At 45.6% G+C, this 16,832-nt stretch overlaps 1 protein-coding gene across 2 annotated transcripts in view; it reads right to left on the bottom strand.

Moving 5' to 3' along the window:
- The window catches only part of Rapgef5 (Rap guanine nucleotide exchange factor 5), a 205,551-nt gene that overhangs the window by 82,535 nt on the left and 106,184 nt on the right, over positions 1-16,832 (bottom strand). For both annotated transcript variants that reach the window (XM_021642613.2, XM_060388290.1), the window contains one exon: positions 7,646-7,771. In XM_021642613.2, coding sequence (XP_021498288.2) covers positions 7,646-7,771 — 126 coding nt within the window. The remainder of the gene's footprint in view (positions 1-7,645; positions 7,772-16,832) is intronic.

Genomic DNA, 16,832 nt, shown 5'->3' with positions numbered 1-16,832 from the left:
AACGTATAATGAATGAGCAGCATCTGATTTCTCTACCTTTTCATGTAGAGAGGAAACAGTGGTACAGCACATTCCAGTTAAACCTGAGTGCTACAGCACTGACTTCTAAAAGTCGAAATGATAATCTTTTCATTCTCAGGAACAGCACAGACCATTGAAGTCAGAAGAAGGTTGGTAGTGTCCACCTAACCCGCACAACGCCCTCGTTCCATCCCGGCATCTCACAAAACTGTGTGAAGGCACATGCCTGCAGCTCTAGAGCTGGGGAGGTGGCAGTGGAGGATTGAAAGTTCAAGGTCGCCTTTGGCTACATAGAGAGCACCAGCCCAGCCTAGGACAGAGGAGGCTCTCTCCTAAAACAGGAGCAAACACAAACCAAAGAAAAAGTTAAAGACAAAAGTTTTCATGGAATGGCAAATGTGAACATAGTCTTGTTTTTTTAAAAAAATATGGATATTTAGCAGGACTTATTAGGGAAATGTGAAGTGTGTACCCGCAGTCTGTTCCACTCCGCAGGGTATTTTAGCACACCTCTATTTTTGCTACCGTAACACAACGTTTAGGGCTGCTGAGGCCAGATGGGCTTGTTTTTTCCTCCCACCCACTTCCCACCACAGGAGGGAAGGGGTGTTTTGAAAATCCTTTATAAATTCCCCGTCTTCTTCGGCTCAAGTATCCCAGTCACTTCTGATCAGTAAACTTGGTCTGAATCCGCAAGAGGCAAACACACAGAGAGTGCGCTGCGCTTCCGTGAGGGCAGACGGACGCAGCAGGGCCTTCTGCCTGCAGCTGCACGCTGGCTCAGCCTGACTTTCCAGGGCTGAGGCCAGGGCTGAGGCCAGGGCAGCCTTCCAAAGACCAGAGGCGACTCGGCGTTGCATGGTAGGGAGAAGGTATGGAAAGCGTGCTATGGGTGGGCATTGTCTTCCTCAGCACTGAAGCCCCCGGAGCTGAGCTTCTCAGACCGCAAACGTGCCTGCTGGCTACTGTTTCATGCAAAGCAAGGGTGAAGACCCCGGAAAAGCAGTCAGAAATCAGCTTTGTGAGGGTGACCTGTCCCACGCTTCAGCAGAGGAATTTCAAATGCTAAACCTAATGTTCTCTCACAGGAATCTCCACAAAACCTCATGTTTCCCCAGCTCGGTGTCCCCAGATCAGGGTCGATGTTAGTGTGAACACTGAGCTCACCCCACAGGGCCCTGCACCCTCAGGCTTTGCCACCAGGCCCTATCTGCCAGTGATGCTGTGGCCACCCATTCCTCCTGCCATTGCCACGTCCTCTCCCTAAACACCGGCCCTCCTTATCCCTCACTCCTCCACACACTTAAACTCTGCCTTCTCTGGGGGAGTCTGTGTGTCCCTCTGGACCATCTCAAGTCTCTGTTCAGTGTTCACACACCTGCAGCCCACCTCCCCTGTGGGTAACACCTTGTAGAGCGACAGCCCTGCCAGGGCAGTCACGTCTGGCCAGTTCCCTGGGAGCCAAGGCAACCGATAGTGGGTGCCTCCACCTCTCTACTCTTCCATCGCTCTTCTTTTCCTTTCCTCACCAGTAAGTACACAGCTCTTCCAGACCTTCCATCTGCTGGAGCATTTTTTCCATAACAGTCTCTTCCAGGATCCAGTAAACACCTGGATAATCCCAACGTGCCGAGGAAAGGAGCTCCAGTGTGACTTGCCCAGACGACAGCTGATAAAGTATCGGCAGAGCTGTATTCTCTTAGCTCACTTATGTAAGTAGAGGAGGAAAGATTATAGCACAGCCAAGGTTCTAGGAGGAGCTGCCACGGGAGTGGGCAAGGAACATAACAGCCAAGAAAAAGAACCTGGTTTCCAATCCATCATCTTTATTTCCTAGCCATGGTGGAGATGATATGGCTATTTTAGTTCACAAGAACCTAATAAACTTATGGAATACTTGCACAGAATGGAAAAAAGATTCTATAACAACAGTAGTTTGAGAAACCAATCAACTGAGCCAGCATACACTTTCTTATCTTGGCTTTCAAAATAAACATGAACATATTCCGAAAATAAGAACTACCATAACAACAAAAGTTCTCTCTCTTAAAAATACTGAAGCTAATTTAAAGGGGGGGAGGGTAGACTTTGCCATGGCCTTCTCCTGAGAGCCTAAAACAACAGTTTATGAGCAGATGGCTCCACCAGACAGCAGGAGCCAGCCCCGAGACACACTGGCAGTCTAGCTGCCATTTGGAGAGAGGAAAACCAAGTGCAGAATTCCAGAAGCACAGAATGAATCAAACTTGTAGGCCGTGTTCCTAAATAGGTGGCAGAACATGACAGTTGTGAAATGCATTTGCTCGTTAAACGGCTCGAATTCTCAACACCTGTGGAATAGAATTATTGAGACTGCACTGAAGAGTTTTTGTTACTTATGTTCAAAATCTAGATTGTAAACTTCTTGCAAGGAAAAATTACCATCTCCTACCTTTTGTGTTACTCTGTGGCCAGACTGATACTGATTCAAAATGGGCCAAAATAATTCATGCAAGGAAGCCCATTTTCTGTGAAAAGATAGCTTTAATACAAACCCAACCCCAAAGTCAGGATTTTGTTACCTGACTTTGAAAAATAACACGATTTCAGTGTGCTGACTTCTGTTTTATAGATGGCCAAGTTATGGTGTTAAAAATTAACTATTGCATCTGAATTTTTCTATATTGGCTTTTAATATAAACAATGATGCTAGAATTTCTGTTCCCATTTAAGTACTTTTGGGCTAAATAATTTTAATAAAAAGCTTTAAATACTGATGAGATTATTTGAAATATAGTGCAAATGTGAATATAAACTGTATGACAAAACCCTTTCCTTTTCTGTATTTTATGGAGCGTGAACATTGCCAGCCTACTTTAGCCCTACGTTTAAATACAGCAAACGAACAGCAATGAAGTGGGTATCTAAGCCAAGAGAGCAGCACTCAGACTACCCCGAGCCTTCTCAGCAGTCCTTAGACAAGGAGCCCCTTTGACGGCTGTAGAATTCCAGGATGAAGCTGCAGGAAACAGTAAAGGAAATTCCGGTCCAGGGGAGTGATAGCAAGCTTTTCCTGGGTTAGGCAGCAGACCCTGCCAAGATTCAGCTGCAGAATGTGCCAAGTCCCCTTCCCACCCATAGCTCGTGAGTGAGTTACAGAAGGAAGGAAGTGGGGTGGGTCCTCAGACTTAACAAAGGAACTGAAGAAAACTGGGTGGGAAGAGGCAGGGTGGAGGTTCCAAGCCCCTCAGGAAAGTCCGGCTCAACAGTTGCTTACACACATTTCTGCAAGTAGGAATCAGGGGAGTCATTTTGGGAGCTACTGCTGTGCAGCCAATGCACAAGGAAGCACACTTCAGAGAAGCGGTTTCAGTTCTCTGTAAATCACTACACCTGCATTCCAGGAGGCCACGCCCACACCTACAGAAATGCCACCATATCTGCCTTCCTGGCACTAACTGCAGACGGCCAAGTTCCCAGCTTTGCCTTTCCTTGCCTCCTCACCTCCCTGTGGCGATCACCACCACCCTCTGCTTTCCAAATGGTCAGACTGGAAAAAGCTTCAATTAGAATTGTTTAATTCCAACCCAAGCTTACTTTAAAAATCAGGTCAAATTTTATGTCTGCTCCAGAAGAGAATCCAGTATCCCTGGCTGTAACCCTCCCCCCCCACAAGCTTATCTGTGTTCTCAGAGCATCCGTCCTGAGAGCTGCCATTCAACTCAAGGTCTTCTCTTCACAACCGGATTAACATCATGAGGAACAGGAGCCAACCCAGTTATTCTAACTTCTCCATGATCTCACTGACTAAAAGTTTAGTGAATGAATGAATATGAAGAGAAATTCTAGAATAACAGTATTTGTCAAACTAACTCACAAGACATAGGTCAAAAGAGTAAGCCTGACATTAACAGAGACCTCTTCTGAGCAGAGCAGAGAGCACTGCAGCAAACAGCAACATTTGGCCAAACAACCCTTCACTGGAGATAAGTAGAGATACTCTCTGCCGAGAACAGTTCAAGCGGATCGTTCTGGAAGGAGGCCGTGTGGGCTCTACTCTATTTGCCCTTAACAACTGAAAACCAGATCACAGCAAGATCCAAGGCGATGTCACCATGTCCAGGAAAACAGAGCAAGATCAGTAAGGTTTGGGGTCAAAGCCCCAAAGAGAACAAGCATTCTGATGACAGACAGGGCAGCCCTGGCCCGGCATGTGGCATGGACCTCTAATCCCAGCACTCCAGGTCGGACTGGAGGACCAGCCATTCTGGGCCCCACAGTTAGGTTTGTCTCAAAGACAAAAGTAAACAGCACAATGAAAAACAAGCACAGCACACTTGTCACTACTTTGTGCTCAGAAAGCAAACAGCATTCCGGAGTTACTTAATGTAAAGCAGGACACGCATTCTCAGCTAGCGGTTACCTAGCTCTGTCCCTTCATGCCTACACGGCTCTCAACATCTGCCGCCTTCTCCGCTCCCTCCGGCGGCCTCGTGAGGTTCTCGCCAACGTTTCCCTTCTCCTTACCCAGCCACTCCTCTGAACTGAAGCCAGAGAGACCTGACTAAGCCCATGACTGCCCATGTTACTTGTCTTCTTTGGTGGCTTTCCTTTGCCAAAAAGACAAGTCTAAACTAACGTGGCTTACTGGGGCTTTCTCGAGTGCATTTCAGCCTTCCTTCCAGCCCAGCCTTTCCAATCCCCAGGAATCACCAACTGCTGGTTCCTCTGACTAAAAATGTTCTTCCCTGCCATAGCCTTCTCCCTGACCAGCAGCCATCCTCCAAGCCAAGTGCAGACTTCTGGCTTGCCCCTTCCTCCACTGACAGAACCGCAGATTAAGACTCACAAATCCTGGGCCTACAGAGGACGCAAGGTCTTCCCAGACCTAGTGACTGGATGCTAACTCTCCCATCACAATGTTTAGAAGCCACAGTTCTATTTAACCCTCCTGTTTAATTCTCCCCATATTAGTTATCAACACTTAGAAGTGAGTGCTGTCCAAAGTAGCCTATAGCTCGTTAACAACAGTTATGCTGAGTGATTCCTGAGGAACATAATAACATTTTAAAGTCTTTCCTCCTGAAATACCTTGGCATAAGCACATAGTGAAATGTTTTTATGATTGCATGAATTTATAATCATAGCATTTGTCAGTGTAAGAAAATACTGGAAGTGCCCAGACCAGAGGCTCACATTAGGACAAGAAGAGACTCAGGGTTTTGCTTTGCCAAGTTTTATGCCATGCTCAGAATCACTTTCCTGTCTGGGCACATGAGAGGGAGGGAACCCCGAGTTCTGCAACTGGAGAACAGGCTGAGTGAAAAGAATACTCCGGCAGGTGGCTGGGATTCTAACTCTGCCACTATTTACTTAGCTGACTTCAGCCAGGAAAGGTAGATGAAGTAGGTAAGGGATTTTAAAATGACAAAATAAAGGAAATCTGTTGCACAGTTGCAGGGTTGGGTCATTACCCTGGAAATAAGAGGACTGAGGACTTGGTTTCCAGTGCTGAGTTGCAGCTTCCTCTGGTGATGGGAGCGTCAACTGAGTCTCTACTAGCAAGAGCAGAGGCCGGGCTTGCAGGGAAACTGAAACTGGTGAACACCGAACTTAGCAAAAGTCCCAACAGATTCCCAGGCAGGGAAGGCTAAAGTAAAGTCAGAAGGCTTGGCCCTACGCTAGATAACGTTATATCTTACGTAAGTTAGATAACCACTGTAAAGGCATACAGGAACCTAACTGCAGCCATTCCGTTATGTTGGCAGCTCTGGGTGCTGACTGGCTCAAGCCGTGCGATCCCACAGACATGTCCGTCTATGCAGCCGGGTACACACTCGACAGTGAGAAAGAAAGGCCCTGAGCGTCACCCTTCCTCACTGTAATCCAAGTGGGCAAAGCCGCAGTTCCAATGTGTGTTTATTCGTTGTCTTCCCTCGTAGACGCAAAGATTTCAGAGCTGCGAGTGCATCCACCGTACGACAGTCAAGCAAAACTACAAAACCATCACCGTTCTATTTAAGAGACTTTAAAAGCAGCAAGGAAAATAATAATAAAGCAAGCTGCAAACCTTCACACGTGATATTTCTGGCTCCTTTAAAAGCCGTGCCAGTGACTGGCTCCAGCTCCAGATCTCCACACTTTGGAGGGAATTATAATCTTATTGGCTGTGACAATAACATTCTAGACGAAAATAATTACAGAACAAAGGCACCACAGGGTCCCGTGAACAGCACAGACGTCTTCATGGCTGGAAACCTACATCTGTCCTTGCAGTATGAGGCTGCACTTGGCTCTGAACAACTCGGCCTACCTCAGTAACTCTCATTTGCACTTACCCGTGAGATGCAGCTTTCATTTAAAGAACCACTAGGAAAGAATCACCTCCCGTCACACTAGGGCACACTTTCACACCACCAACACTAAGACTCATGGTGCATCTCGAAAAAGGCATATGAAAGCGGTTGGTCTCCTAATTACAGTGAATCCACAGGACTAGCCTCTTGAGAAGTTGAAGCTACACATTAAGTTAGACAAATGTTCCAAGGATGTGATGGGTAAGAATTAGGCTGTGACACGGGCGAACTTTAGGGTGCCTCTAGCAACCGAAACAAGGGCTCGATATTTTCTGCGATGCCAGCAAAGGGAAGGGGTCTGAACCTTCCAACTATGAAGTCAACAGCCAGCCAACAGCAGTTCACACTCAACGCTTTGATCTTAGCTTTCCTGCCACTTGAGGTAGCCTCCGTAACAGTGCTTAGCTGTCACACCGCTAACATTCCATGTTAATAAGCTGAACAGCTATCCCTGGAGGTCCCAACCCAGCTCGAGGTCAGGAAAACCCTGTCATTTGTAGCAATAGACATGGGGCTAAAGAAGCATGTAGCAGCTTCTTCTCCCTTGGAAGGGCTTGAAAGTTAAATGTGAAAGGAAAATTACAGTCAGGGAAAGATGGAGAACTGTTCTCTTTGTAAGGAGTCCTGGACAGTAGAGTGAAGCCTCACAAATAACAATCAGTGGATCACAATGGAGGCCAGGGAAGGCAGCTGCATTGTCTCCCGGCCTGAGGGCAGTCTTCTTAGCTCTGAGGCCTCAGCTGAATAACTGCTTTCAGGGGACTGGGCAGCCTGTCCTTTCCCCCAGCCTTCACTGTCTCCACACAATGTCGCTCTTGTTGGAACACAGCGTTTAGAAAACTACTGGGCAGTCTCCATCTACCTCTACCCGCCCTCGGCGGGAGCAGCTAGGATCTGTTTTTCTGCGCTTCTCTGTTCCTACCGACCCAGAACACATTCCTTTGGAGATGAGATGCATGGCCAAGGTGAACACAAACGTGCACTGGGACAGTCTTTCACAAATCTGTGTTCTCTGCACTATTTCATGGGACAAGGTTTCCAGTGTACGACCAGGGAGCTATCAACTCAGAGACATGCTGGACATGCATTTGTGGCTGTCTAAACTTCCACACGGCTTAGTTCTGAGTTCTCCTATAAGCCCAGCCCCAAAACCACCAGCTTAAGAGCTCAGAGAATCAACATTTACCAAGGATGACTTGCAGAGGTAAAATCTCAAACAGTTACAAACAACCAAGCAGAACCATTTCCCCACCCATTCAAACCAACATCCCCAAGAGGAAAGGGCTTACGTGTTCTGCCTTCTCCGGATCCTTTCTGTCTGTCTGTAAAAACTGACAGTTTTCTCTTGCCAGCTTCTGGACCAGCTCGATACGTCCAATGTCGTCTCTCTCCTGGAGCTTGCACACTACCCCAGCCTTGAGAGTTGGAGAAAAGGCGAAGAGATACTTAAATCCGCAGTCCCAGGACATGACACCACCAAAGAGTCCACCTACAAGAAGCGCATTTTCCCTGTGGCCTGAATTAAATCATGGCCTTCATCAACAATTTTGCCTTTCCAAAGTTAAATTTGTGTTATTTTAGTGTAGCGATACCAGGCCAGAGACTTTAAGAGCATGTATCAGTCTGCTGCAAGAGCTGGAACTAAATCATTTGCTACTACGTGTGCGCCTGATATGCTGGCATTTGTTTGTCCCCGACAGCCTGTTTCCTGTTACATAAGCAAAGCCTTGCAAAAGGTTAAAAATTCATGGGAAAGTTAGCCAGGAACCACTCCAGCAGAAAGGGTGAGGTGATACAGTGTCCTAAAAATAACAGTCTAAAACTTCCCAATTCTTCAGCTGGGCAGAGTCATTCCATGGACAAATACAGTTACCAAGAAGATTATGGGATAAACTTTATTTTTCTCAACTGGAAAATTACTATAAGGACAGGAGCAGCACTCATGAGCATTTAGAAACAACCCATTACACATCATACGTTTCTTTTTATGCTGAAAAGTTTTAAGTTGTCATAACAGGAATGAGTTAAATCTAGGAGTTTAGAAGAGAAAAAAGGTCACTCTGACACAGAGATTATGAACTATTTCTACTCAAATTCTTTCCCAAATGGTTCACATAGACATAGTGAAGCATGATCTAAAGAAATCTGAGGTTGACCTGCGGGATTAGTGAAAATCACTGAATCTTGCTTCACCCACACATCCTACAGGGTTTGAATGTTCAGCATTGTGTCCGCATATGGGGACAGGGCAGAGAGCTCAAGTCTTGTGGTCTTAACGGCTGGCGTGGAAGTCGCCCACAGGTCCAGTGGGTATCACAGAAACACAACCTGACCTGCAGAGCAGCAGCTACACTCTTATTCCCGAGGGCTCAGATGGAAAGAAATCCTCCGAGCAGTCACCACAGACCCCTAGAGGGCAGCAGGCAGGATTCTCCCACGAAAGTATGAAGTCTGTGCGTATAACATTCCTCAGAGTTTTGTTGGACAACGACCTCATCTTATCTTAAGACTCCTGGACATGGTGGCTAGCCAGAGCTGCCGGGAGTCTACATCACCCTAGATAATGAACGTCATCCCAGGAGCACAGCTTCCCTTTAAGGCAACTGGGACAAGGGCCCCCCTTTCCCAGCCACACAATCTTTCTAGGGTTAAACAGATATATTTACTGCAATAGCATTTCATATTCTCAGATACAGATCTCTAGTTGTCTGTCATTAAATACATCATTCAACAGCCTTTGATAAACACCCACAGTAAATCCTAAAGCTACAGAATTCAAGTCCCTTGCAAGTTGTTGTTCAACAGAGGAAGAATACTGAATCACACACACACAGACACACACATGCACACACGCCACACGCACAGATATACACATATACACTCACGCACAGAGACACATGCCCACATACACGCACACTCACACACACGGGGGTGGAGCAGTACTGAGGTGGTCTCTGGACCAGATTTTCTAGTAAGATGGCATCTGAGCAAAGACCTAAAAGAACGAGGAAAATGTGATGTCTATACCCAAAGGAAGTGTTTTAGTCAGAGGAACAAGGTGCCAGGGTTGTGTGCTTGCCATGTGGATGGACTGAGAAAGGAGACAGTGACGCGACAGGACAGAGCTGGGGAGGCTGGCAGAGAGGTGCAGGTCCAGGTGCCATCGTTTTCTTACAGGCTCTGTAGGGAGTTTACGGTCCTAAGTGGGAGGTTTGTACCATGCCCGCCCTCAGGGCTCAGGGGCCTCTGTGGAAGAGGAGGCAGAGAGCATGTAAGAACCAAAGGGGCCAGAGGGAAACTCAGCAGGACTGCTGCTCTATCTGTGAGCCGCGGCAGCACGCTCCGGGCCAGATGTGGTTCCAGTGCTGAGAAGGGGTGCTGTTAGGAGAGTATTTTAAAGCCGTACAGATCTCCTTTGCCAATCTCCGATGGCTTCTAGCTTTCTGTTTTTATGGGAATAGTGTGTGTGCAGATATCTGCCTCTACATGTGTTTCTCCCACTTTTTCTTTGTTTGTTTGTTTTTTTTCTCTTTGTTTTGTCACATTCTGGTTTGCTTGGTTTCGTTGTATCTTATTGTTCTTTATATGCCTGTTTGGAGTTTGTTCTTGGTTTTGCTTTTTGAGACACGGTTTCTCTGTGCGGCCCTGACTGTCCCATAACTAGGTTTACAAGAGGCTGGCCTTGAACTCCCTGAGATCTGAGATTGCCTGCCTCTGCCAGGATTAAAAGTGTGTGCCAACACCCACCTAGTTGACTTTTTGGTTTTCTAACAAGAGCCGGGAGGGTGTGAATTCAGGTGGGAGGAGCAGTGGGGAGATCTTGGAGGATTTAAGGGGTAAACCAGGATAAAACTGTTTTCAAGAAAAGAAAAATAGAAAAAAAAATCTTAAAAATAAAATGAGATATAGCCCTGGGAAGTGGCTGCAGATCACACTAATGAATATGTTTCCCAAAGCAAGGGAAATACATTTTAAAAGTTTCTATCATGAATAAATAATAAATGTTTATATAAACATGTTTATCCTATTTCAACCTACAAAATGTATAAACAGATTAAAATACCACATGTCATACACATACACACACACACACACATATATATGTATATTTATATGTGTGTGTATACATGCAGACAGAGAGACAGATGTGTGTGTGTGTGTACACGCTTCAGTTAAAAGTAGATTCATGTCAGCCGGAGATACAGTTTAGTGGTAGAGTTCTGCCTAATATTAGCCACACCTGCGGTATACACTTTGCTTCACCAAAGATAAATAATTCCCATAAATTCACACTTTAAGATGTAGTAAATTAAGTATAAAGATCTGCATAGCAATGAGCTGTCAGGTTCTTGTCTTTAGGATGGAGCCAAGTTGGGCATTGAACATCTTATATCAACAAGTCAATACTGCTTCTAATTTAAAAAACAAAACAGAAATTACAGAAGTCACAGAATGTAAATTTTAGTTTAACAGTGAGTTATATTAATTAGTCTTCATAAAAATAAACTAATTATGTTTCTTAGTTAAGCTATGAGCCAATGATGTCTTATCAGATATGTTATCAATTATGTTGTCCTTAAATTTGGCATTAACTAATCTGTACGACAGTAAATCATATTAAAATATATAACAGCGTTTTGCCTATCTATAAAAAGTTGGGCTTCTTGTTCTGAACAAGATGGACTTCTTTGGAATTCGTGAGCAGAGAATTCTCACACACAGATTTACAGTTTAGAGGATTGCTGTGGGCAGCATCAGGAGACTAGTTCTCAGCCAGGGTGGTTCTGGGAACTTGAGTCAGTGGCCACACAGACGCACTTCCCAAGCAGGGCCAGCAGGTGCTGTTTGTAAAGTTTGGGGGACTATGGAGAGAAGGTGCTTACTCAGAGTGGGGCCTGGCAATCTGCAGGTCCTGAAGCAAAGGGGAGTGTGGGACAGGACACCAGGGCCATCCAGAGCACAGAGTATTTTAGTTGTGTGCAAGGATGGAAAGCAACAAGCTGAGTGCAAGGTTTAGAAATGGGGAGACACAGAGAATCAGGAGACAGGAAGTGTGCCCTGTAGCACTCTTCTAAAAACTACTTTATTTGGGGTGTTTAGGCCTCAATCTCCCTTCCAACCTCCCAACCCTCATGTGGGAGAGAGAAGGCTAGCAGGGAGAGGGGGCGTCTTGACATCTCCTGGCTGTTTACGGTTCTTTTAGGCTCTGTACCAGTCTCCATCAACGGCACAGCCGGCTTCTCCACAGCAGCAGGCTTCTCTACGCTGCTGCACCTGTCTGTCTGCTCCAAAGGCCACACCACCTCTGGTCTCTCTAAAGTGCTCCACGCCACACGCCAACACTGAATGCCACAGGTTCTCTTTCTCAGCTCTCACATTTTACTCTCAGAGCCCTGAACCACGGCCCTCTCCGTGCTGTACGGAGAAGGCCGTTACCAGCTGGCAAAGACCACACCCCCACCCCACAAGTGACAATTACCAGCTGTGGACAAACTAGAGCCCAACTAAAATCCCACACCTGGAATTAAAACAAAAACACATTTACACAGCATAACTAGGTCTACAGAGAAGGCAGAACTTCATTCCAGTGTGCCGCTCCCAGGAAATCTGGAGAACCAGAGCGATTCTCAGCAGGTGGGGCTCCAATTCCAGCAGTGTGCTGCCACCGCACCAGGGAAGATGCTTCCAGATCCGTCAGTCAGACAGAGGTGACCCAGGACTGACATATGGGGAGGGGGCGTAGCCAATGAGAATCCATGGCCACCATGACAGGCTGGCCCCGCCGAAGGACAGGAGTCCGCCAGCCTGGGGGAACTGAGCCCAGGGACATCTCGGGTGTGTTAGGGCATGTTATCTATGTTAGAAACCTTCGACCACACGAGGGAGGGACAGGGCGGGGGAAGGGAGTGGAAGAGAGCGCATTTTCAAGATTAATACTCGAGTGTATGAAAGGAAGATAGGGATCTGCCCTCAGAAATGTAGACACCGACGGCGTGCAGCAGGCTGGCAGAGTCTGGCGCGCTGAAGGAGTCTTTCCGGACAGCAGTGACTGAGAGTAAGGGCCTGGAGGAAGATCCTGGCAGTGTGAGGGACAGAGCAGACAGGCTGAGTGTTAGCAAGACCCTCATACCGGGCCACACAGCAAGAATCTCAGGCTTTAGGTGCAATGACTGAGCTGTGCAGGCTGAACCCTGGAGCAGCAAGGGGTGGTGGGTAAGCATATGGACCAGGCTATGGCCAGAAACACGCTGACACAGACAGGCGGGGGGCTGTGGGTGTCATCTCCTGGCCTAGGGACTACAGGGGTCCAGCGCGGTCTAGAGCAGTGGTCCTCAACCCTTTTAACACTGCGGCCCCTGAGTACAGTTCCTCATGTTTGGCTGAGGCCCCAACCATTAAAATGATTCTGTCCCCACTTCAGAGCTGTCATTTTGCTACTGTTATGAACCATGATGCAAATATCTGGCGTGCGGGATATGGGATATGCGGTCTCCAAAGGGTCCTGACCATCAGGCTGAGGGCTGCTCTAGAGCGTCACCAAGGCCCATCTGAATTTTACTTTTTTTCTTTTTTAAAATTTTTTTTATTTTAATTTTTATTAATTACACTTTATTCACTTTGTATCCCCCCATGGCCCTCTCCCTCCTCCCCTCCCAATCCCACTCTCCCTCCGCTTCCCCCTCCTCCACGAATGCCCCTCCCCAAGTCCACTGATAGGAGAGGTCTTTCTCTCCTTCCTTCTGATCTTAGACTAATCAGGTCTCATCAGGAGTGGCTGCATTGTCTTCTTCTGATTTTTACTTTTAAAATCCCTTTTCATCCTAGCCTTTCTCCTAAGGGAATATTTCTTATTTGTCAGAATTTTCATAGCTCCTGTGATCTGATGATGCCCATCATATGAACCACTCATGAAGATGTGTTTTTAGTCAATGCAAGGGAGGGCAGAATATTAAGTGGTACCAAGGGCCTCCCTTTGTCATTGGAGGACAAGGGAACTGTGCATGGTTGTTTTTGCTTGCAAATAATTAAGTATTTTTGCAACAATGTTCATGAGGAAAACTGGTCTGAAATTTTCTATCTTTATTGAATTTTTGTGTAGTTTAGGTACCAGGGTGACTGTGGCCTCAAAAAACAAAGTGAGCAATGTTCCTTCTGTTTCTATTTTGTGGAATAATTTGAGGAGTGTTAGCATTAGATCTTACTTGAAAGTCTGGTAGAATTCTACACTAAAACCATTTGGCTCTGGACTTCTTTTATTTGGGAGACTGCTTCTATTTCCTTAAGGGTTATAGGTCTCCTTAAGTTGTTTATCTGATCTTGATTTAACTTTGGTAAGTGGTATCTATCAAGAAAATATTAATTTTTTTTTTTTTTTTTTTTAGATTTTCCAGTTTGTGGTATACAGGGTTTTGAAGTAAGACTAATGATTGTTTGGATTTCCTTGGTGTCTGTTGTTATGTCCCCCTTTCCATTTCTGATTTTGCTGGTTTGGATAGTGTCTCTCTGCCTTTCATTTAGTTTGGCCAAGGGTCTGTCTGTCTTGTTGGTTAGCATTCTGTAAAGATTTTATTTCTTAAGGGAAGATCAGTGTCTGCTATCTAGAGACTTCTTCTGTGCTTACACCTGAGACTTTTCCCTGCTCCGTGTCGCCCTCAGAGGCTGACTGTCTGCTGCCCAGGGGACATGCTAACACCCCACAAGCCACAGACAGACTGTGTGGTAACAGAGGGAATGTGGGCAGAAGGCCAGGCAGGCTGGCCCAGCTGCAAGGCTGGAAGCTGCTGTGTGCGCAGTGGACAGAACCCGCCAAGACTGACTCGGAGACCCTGAGCCCTAAGCGCGGCTCTGCAGACAACTGTTACGATGTTAGCAGCAGAGCTCGGATGGACAACAGACACTGCTTCTGTGTTTGCTTTCTACAGAGACACAACTTTTCAAGAAACTCTTCATCTCATGAGGACCCTAAATACACACTTTTTTTCCTAAGAAAACAGTTTGATCTGAACCAAACACATGGATGCAGGGATCAAATATTTGCATTTTAAATAACAAATGTTATTACTTTAAACATTGTTTCATCTTTTCTTATTAAAGAAGGAATATTACTGTCTTGATTTTCCAGTTTCAATTTTTGGATGTAGTAATATTTTCATTAGATAAATGTAGAGCGCTCCTTACAAAATACCTGTGGGATGTTCAGCAAATGACCCCCATAATTTACAGGGGCACTTTATTCTCTGGGGGTTTTCAGCCCAGAGATGGAGCAAATCCTCCATGGTTCATGAAATAGTGAACTTGGAAACACAACATAAAGCCAGATGTTTTCTGGGTTCCTTCATGGCCCTGTAATTTAGTAATTTAATTCAGGAAACCCGTGAATTTATTAATGTTTTGGAAGATTTGCTGCAGACACTCAGGCAATATGATAACTAACAGCCCTCAATCTAGACTTTCACATTCATGGTCTATTCAATTTATCTATGTGAAATTAATTATAAACAGTTTACCTAACACTGCTAAGCCAGAAAAGGAGAAAGGATTAATGTGTAACTGTCACAAGAATTATTTAAGAGCCTTATTTCAAGGTCTTTTTTTTGGAAGAGAAACATTTTCTGTAATATATAATTAACGCTGTTCTTACGGCTTCAGTATAAACAATGTTACAAGCTCCCATGATTCATGAAACGTGGGTCCACTCCCTGGGGGGGGGGTGAAAACAAGCATGGAGAGGATCCTTCGGGACACACGGGACAAGAGAGCAGCCTTCCCTGTGACCAAGGTGGAGGACAGAGGTTCCCACCTAAAACAACGACTGCATTACATACGCAAACACTCAAATTCACTCTTCCGGGGCTGGGGACAGCTCTGCAGTAGGAGTACCTGCTGCACACAGATGAGGAGCCACCTTCAAGTGCCCCGTGCTGGTGGGAAAGTCAGGCCGTGTGCACACCTATGACCCCAGCACCGTGCAGAGCGGACAGGGAGCAGCACTGAGGTTTGCTGGCCCCAACCTAGCACCAGATCCAGTGAAAGACCTTGTCTCTGGCCTTCATGTACATACAGGTGAGTGTACACAGACACAAAGATACACACACACACACACACACATTCTTTCACATACACAGATCACTTTTTCTAAAACACTAAGTAAATCACAATATAAATACCTCCATCCACAGAACTTAAACCAAGCTTCTGCCTTTTAGGAAAGCATGATTTAAATAGCAAACTACTGCAGCACAAATTCCATTGAACATAAATTCAGTATACTCAAAGGGGGACCCCTGTGCATGGCGCATGAAGCCTGCAGAATGATCTCAACATAAACTCAACTGCAGCATCATTAATAACACTACAACCTGTGGAGCCTTGAGGAGAACAGCACTGTGCTTCTTCTGAAACAGACAATGGAGTTTGGACCTCCAAGGTGAAAGGCACAGGGTAACTGGGCTGAGTCCTTAAATGTTTCATTTTCATATAAAGTGAAACGGTTGTTGACACTGAGGTATCCAATTCAGAGCCTTGACCACTGTGATTCAGTCTTAGGGATAATGGCACGGGGTCTCTGGCAGTGGGCACATGGCTACAGTGTGTGGGCAAGCTCCTTTTCTAACTGTGTGAAGAGAAGGTCAGCTGTGAGGGGTACCTCCTCCTCTGTCCTTTCTTTGAGAAGTGGAATCCACCTATCATCTATCTATGTATGTATCTATGTGTTCACATGTATGTATCTATCTATTTTTGTATCTATCAAGTATCTATATATATGTATCTATATATCTATGCATCAATCATCTATCTATCATCTATCTCTCTCTATCTCTCTCATCTATCTATCTATCATCTATCATCTGTTTTGTTTGTTTGTTTGTTTTGAGATAGTTTCTCTGTGTAACAGCTCTGGCTGTCCTGGAACTCACTCTGTAGACCAGGCTGGCCTTGAACTCAGAAAGATCCACCTGCCTGCCTATGTCTCCTAGGCACTGGAATTAAAGGTCTACACCACCACAGCTGGGCCTGTCTGTGTGTCTGCATATCTATCTATTTTTCTATCTATCTATCTATCTATCTATCTATCTATCTATCTATCTATCTATCTATCCATCCATCTATTTTTCTATCTGTCTGTCTGTCTGTCTACCTACCTACCTACCTATTTTCTATCTAGCATCTACAGACATACAGAGGGGAAGGAAGGGAAGTGGAAGAGAGACAGAGTGCACCTCCTCTGTCAACTCTTCTGCAGTAGTCACCATGTCTGAAGGACACACCCCAAGATCCCACTGAATCCCTGAAACTACAAACAGCACTGAATTGTTTTTCCATACATATGCTACACCTCTGTTTATAAATTAAGCAAAGAGATTAGCAACAGTAACTAATAATGAGAGGACAACTAACTCAACATACTGAGTAAGAGTTCTATGAATATGGTCTTTTCGTAGTCAGTCACCCCCTAGTGCTGATGTGACACAACAG

The sequence above is a fragment of the Meriones unguiculatus genome, chromosome 7 (assembly GCF_030254825.1).
Source record: "Meriones unguiculatus strain TT.TT164.6M chromosome 7, Bangor_MerUng_6.1, whole genome shotgun sequence".
NCBI classification, from domain to species: Eukaryota; Metazoa; Chordata; class Mammalia; order Rodentia; family Muridae; genus Meriones; species Meriones unguiculatus.
The sequence above is the reverse complement of the archived record's forward strand: the minus strand, read 5'-3'. Positions and strand labels throughout refer to the sequence as shown.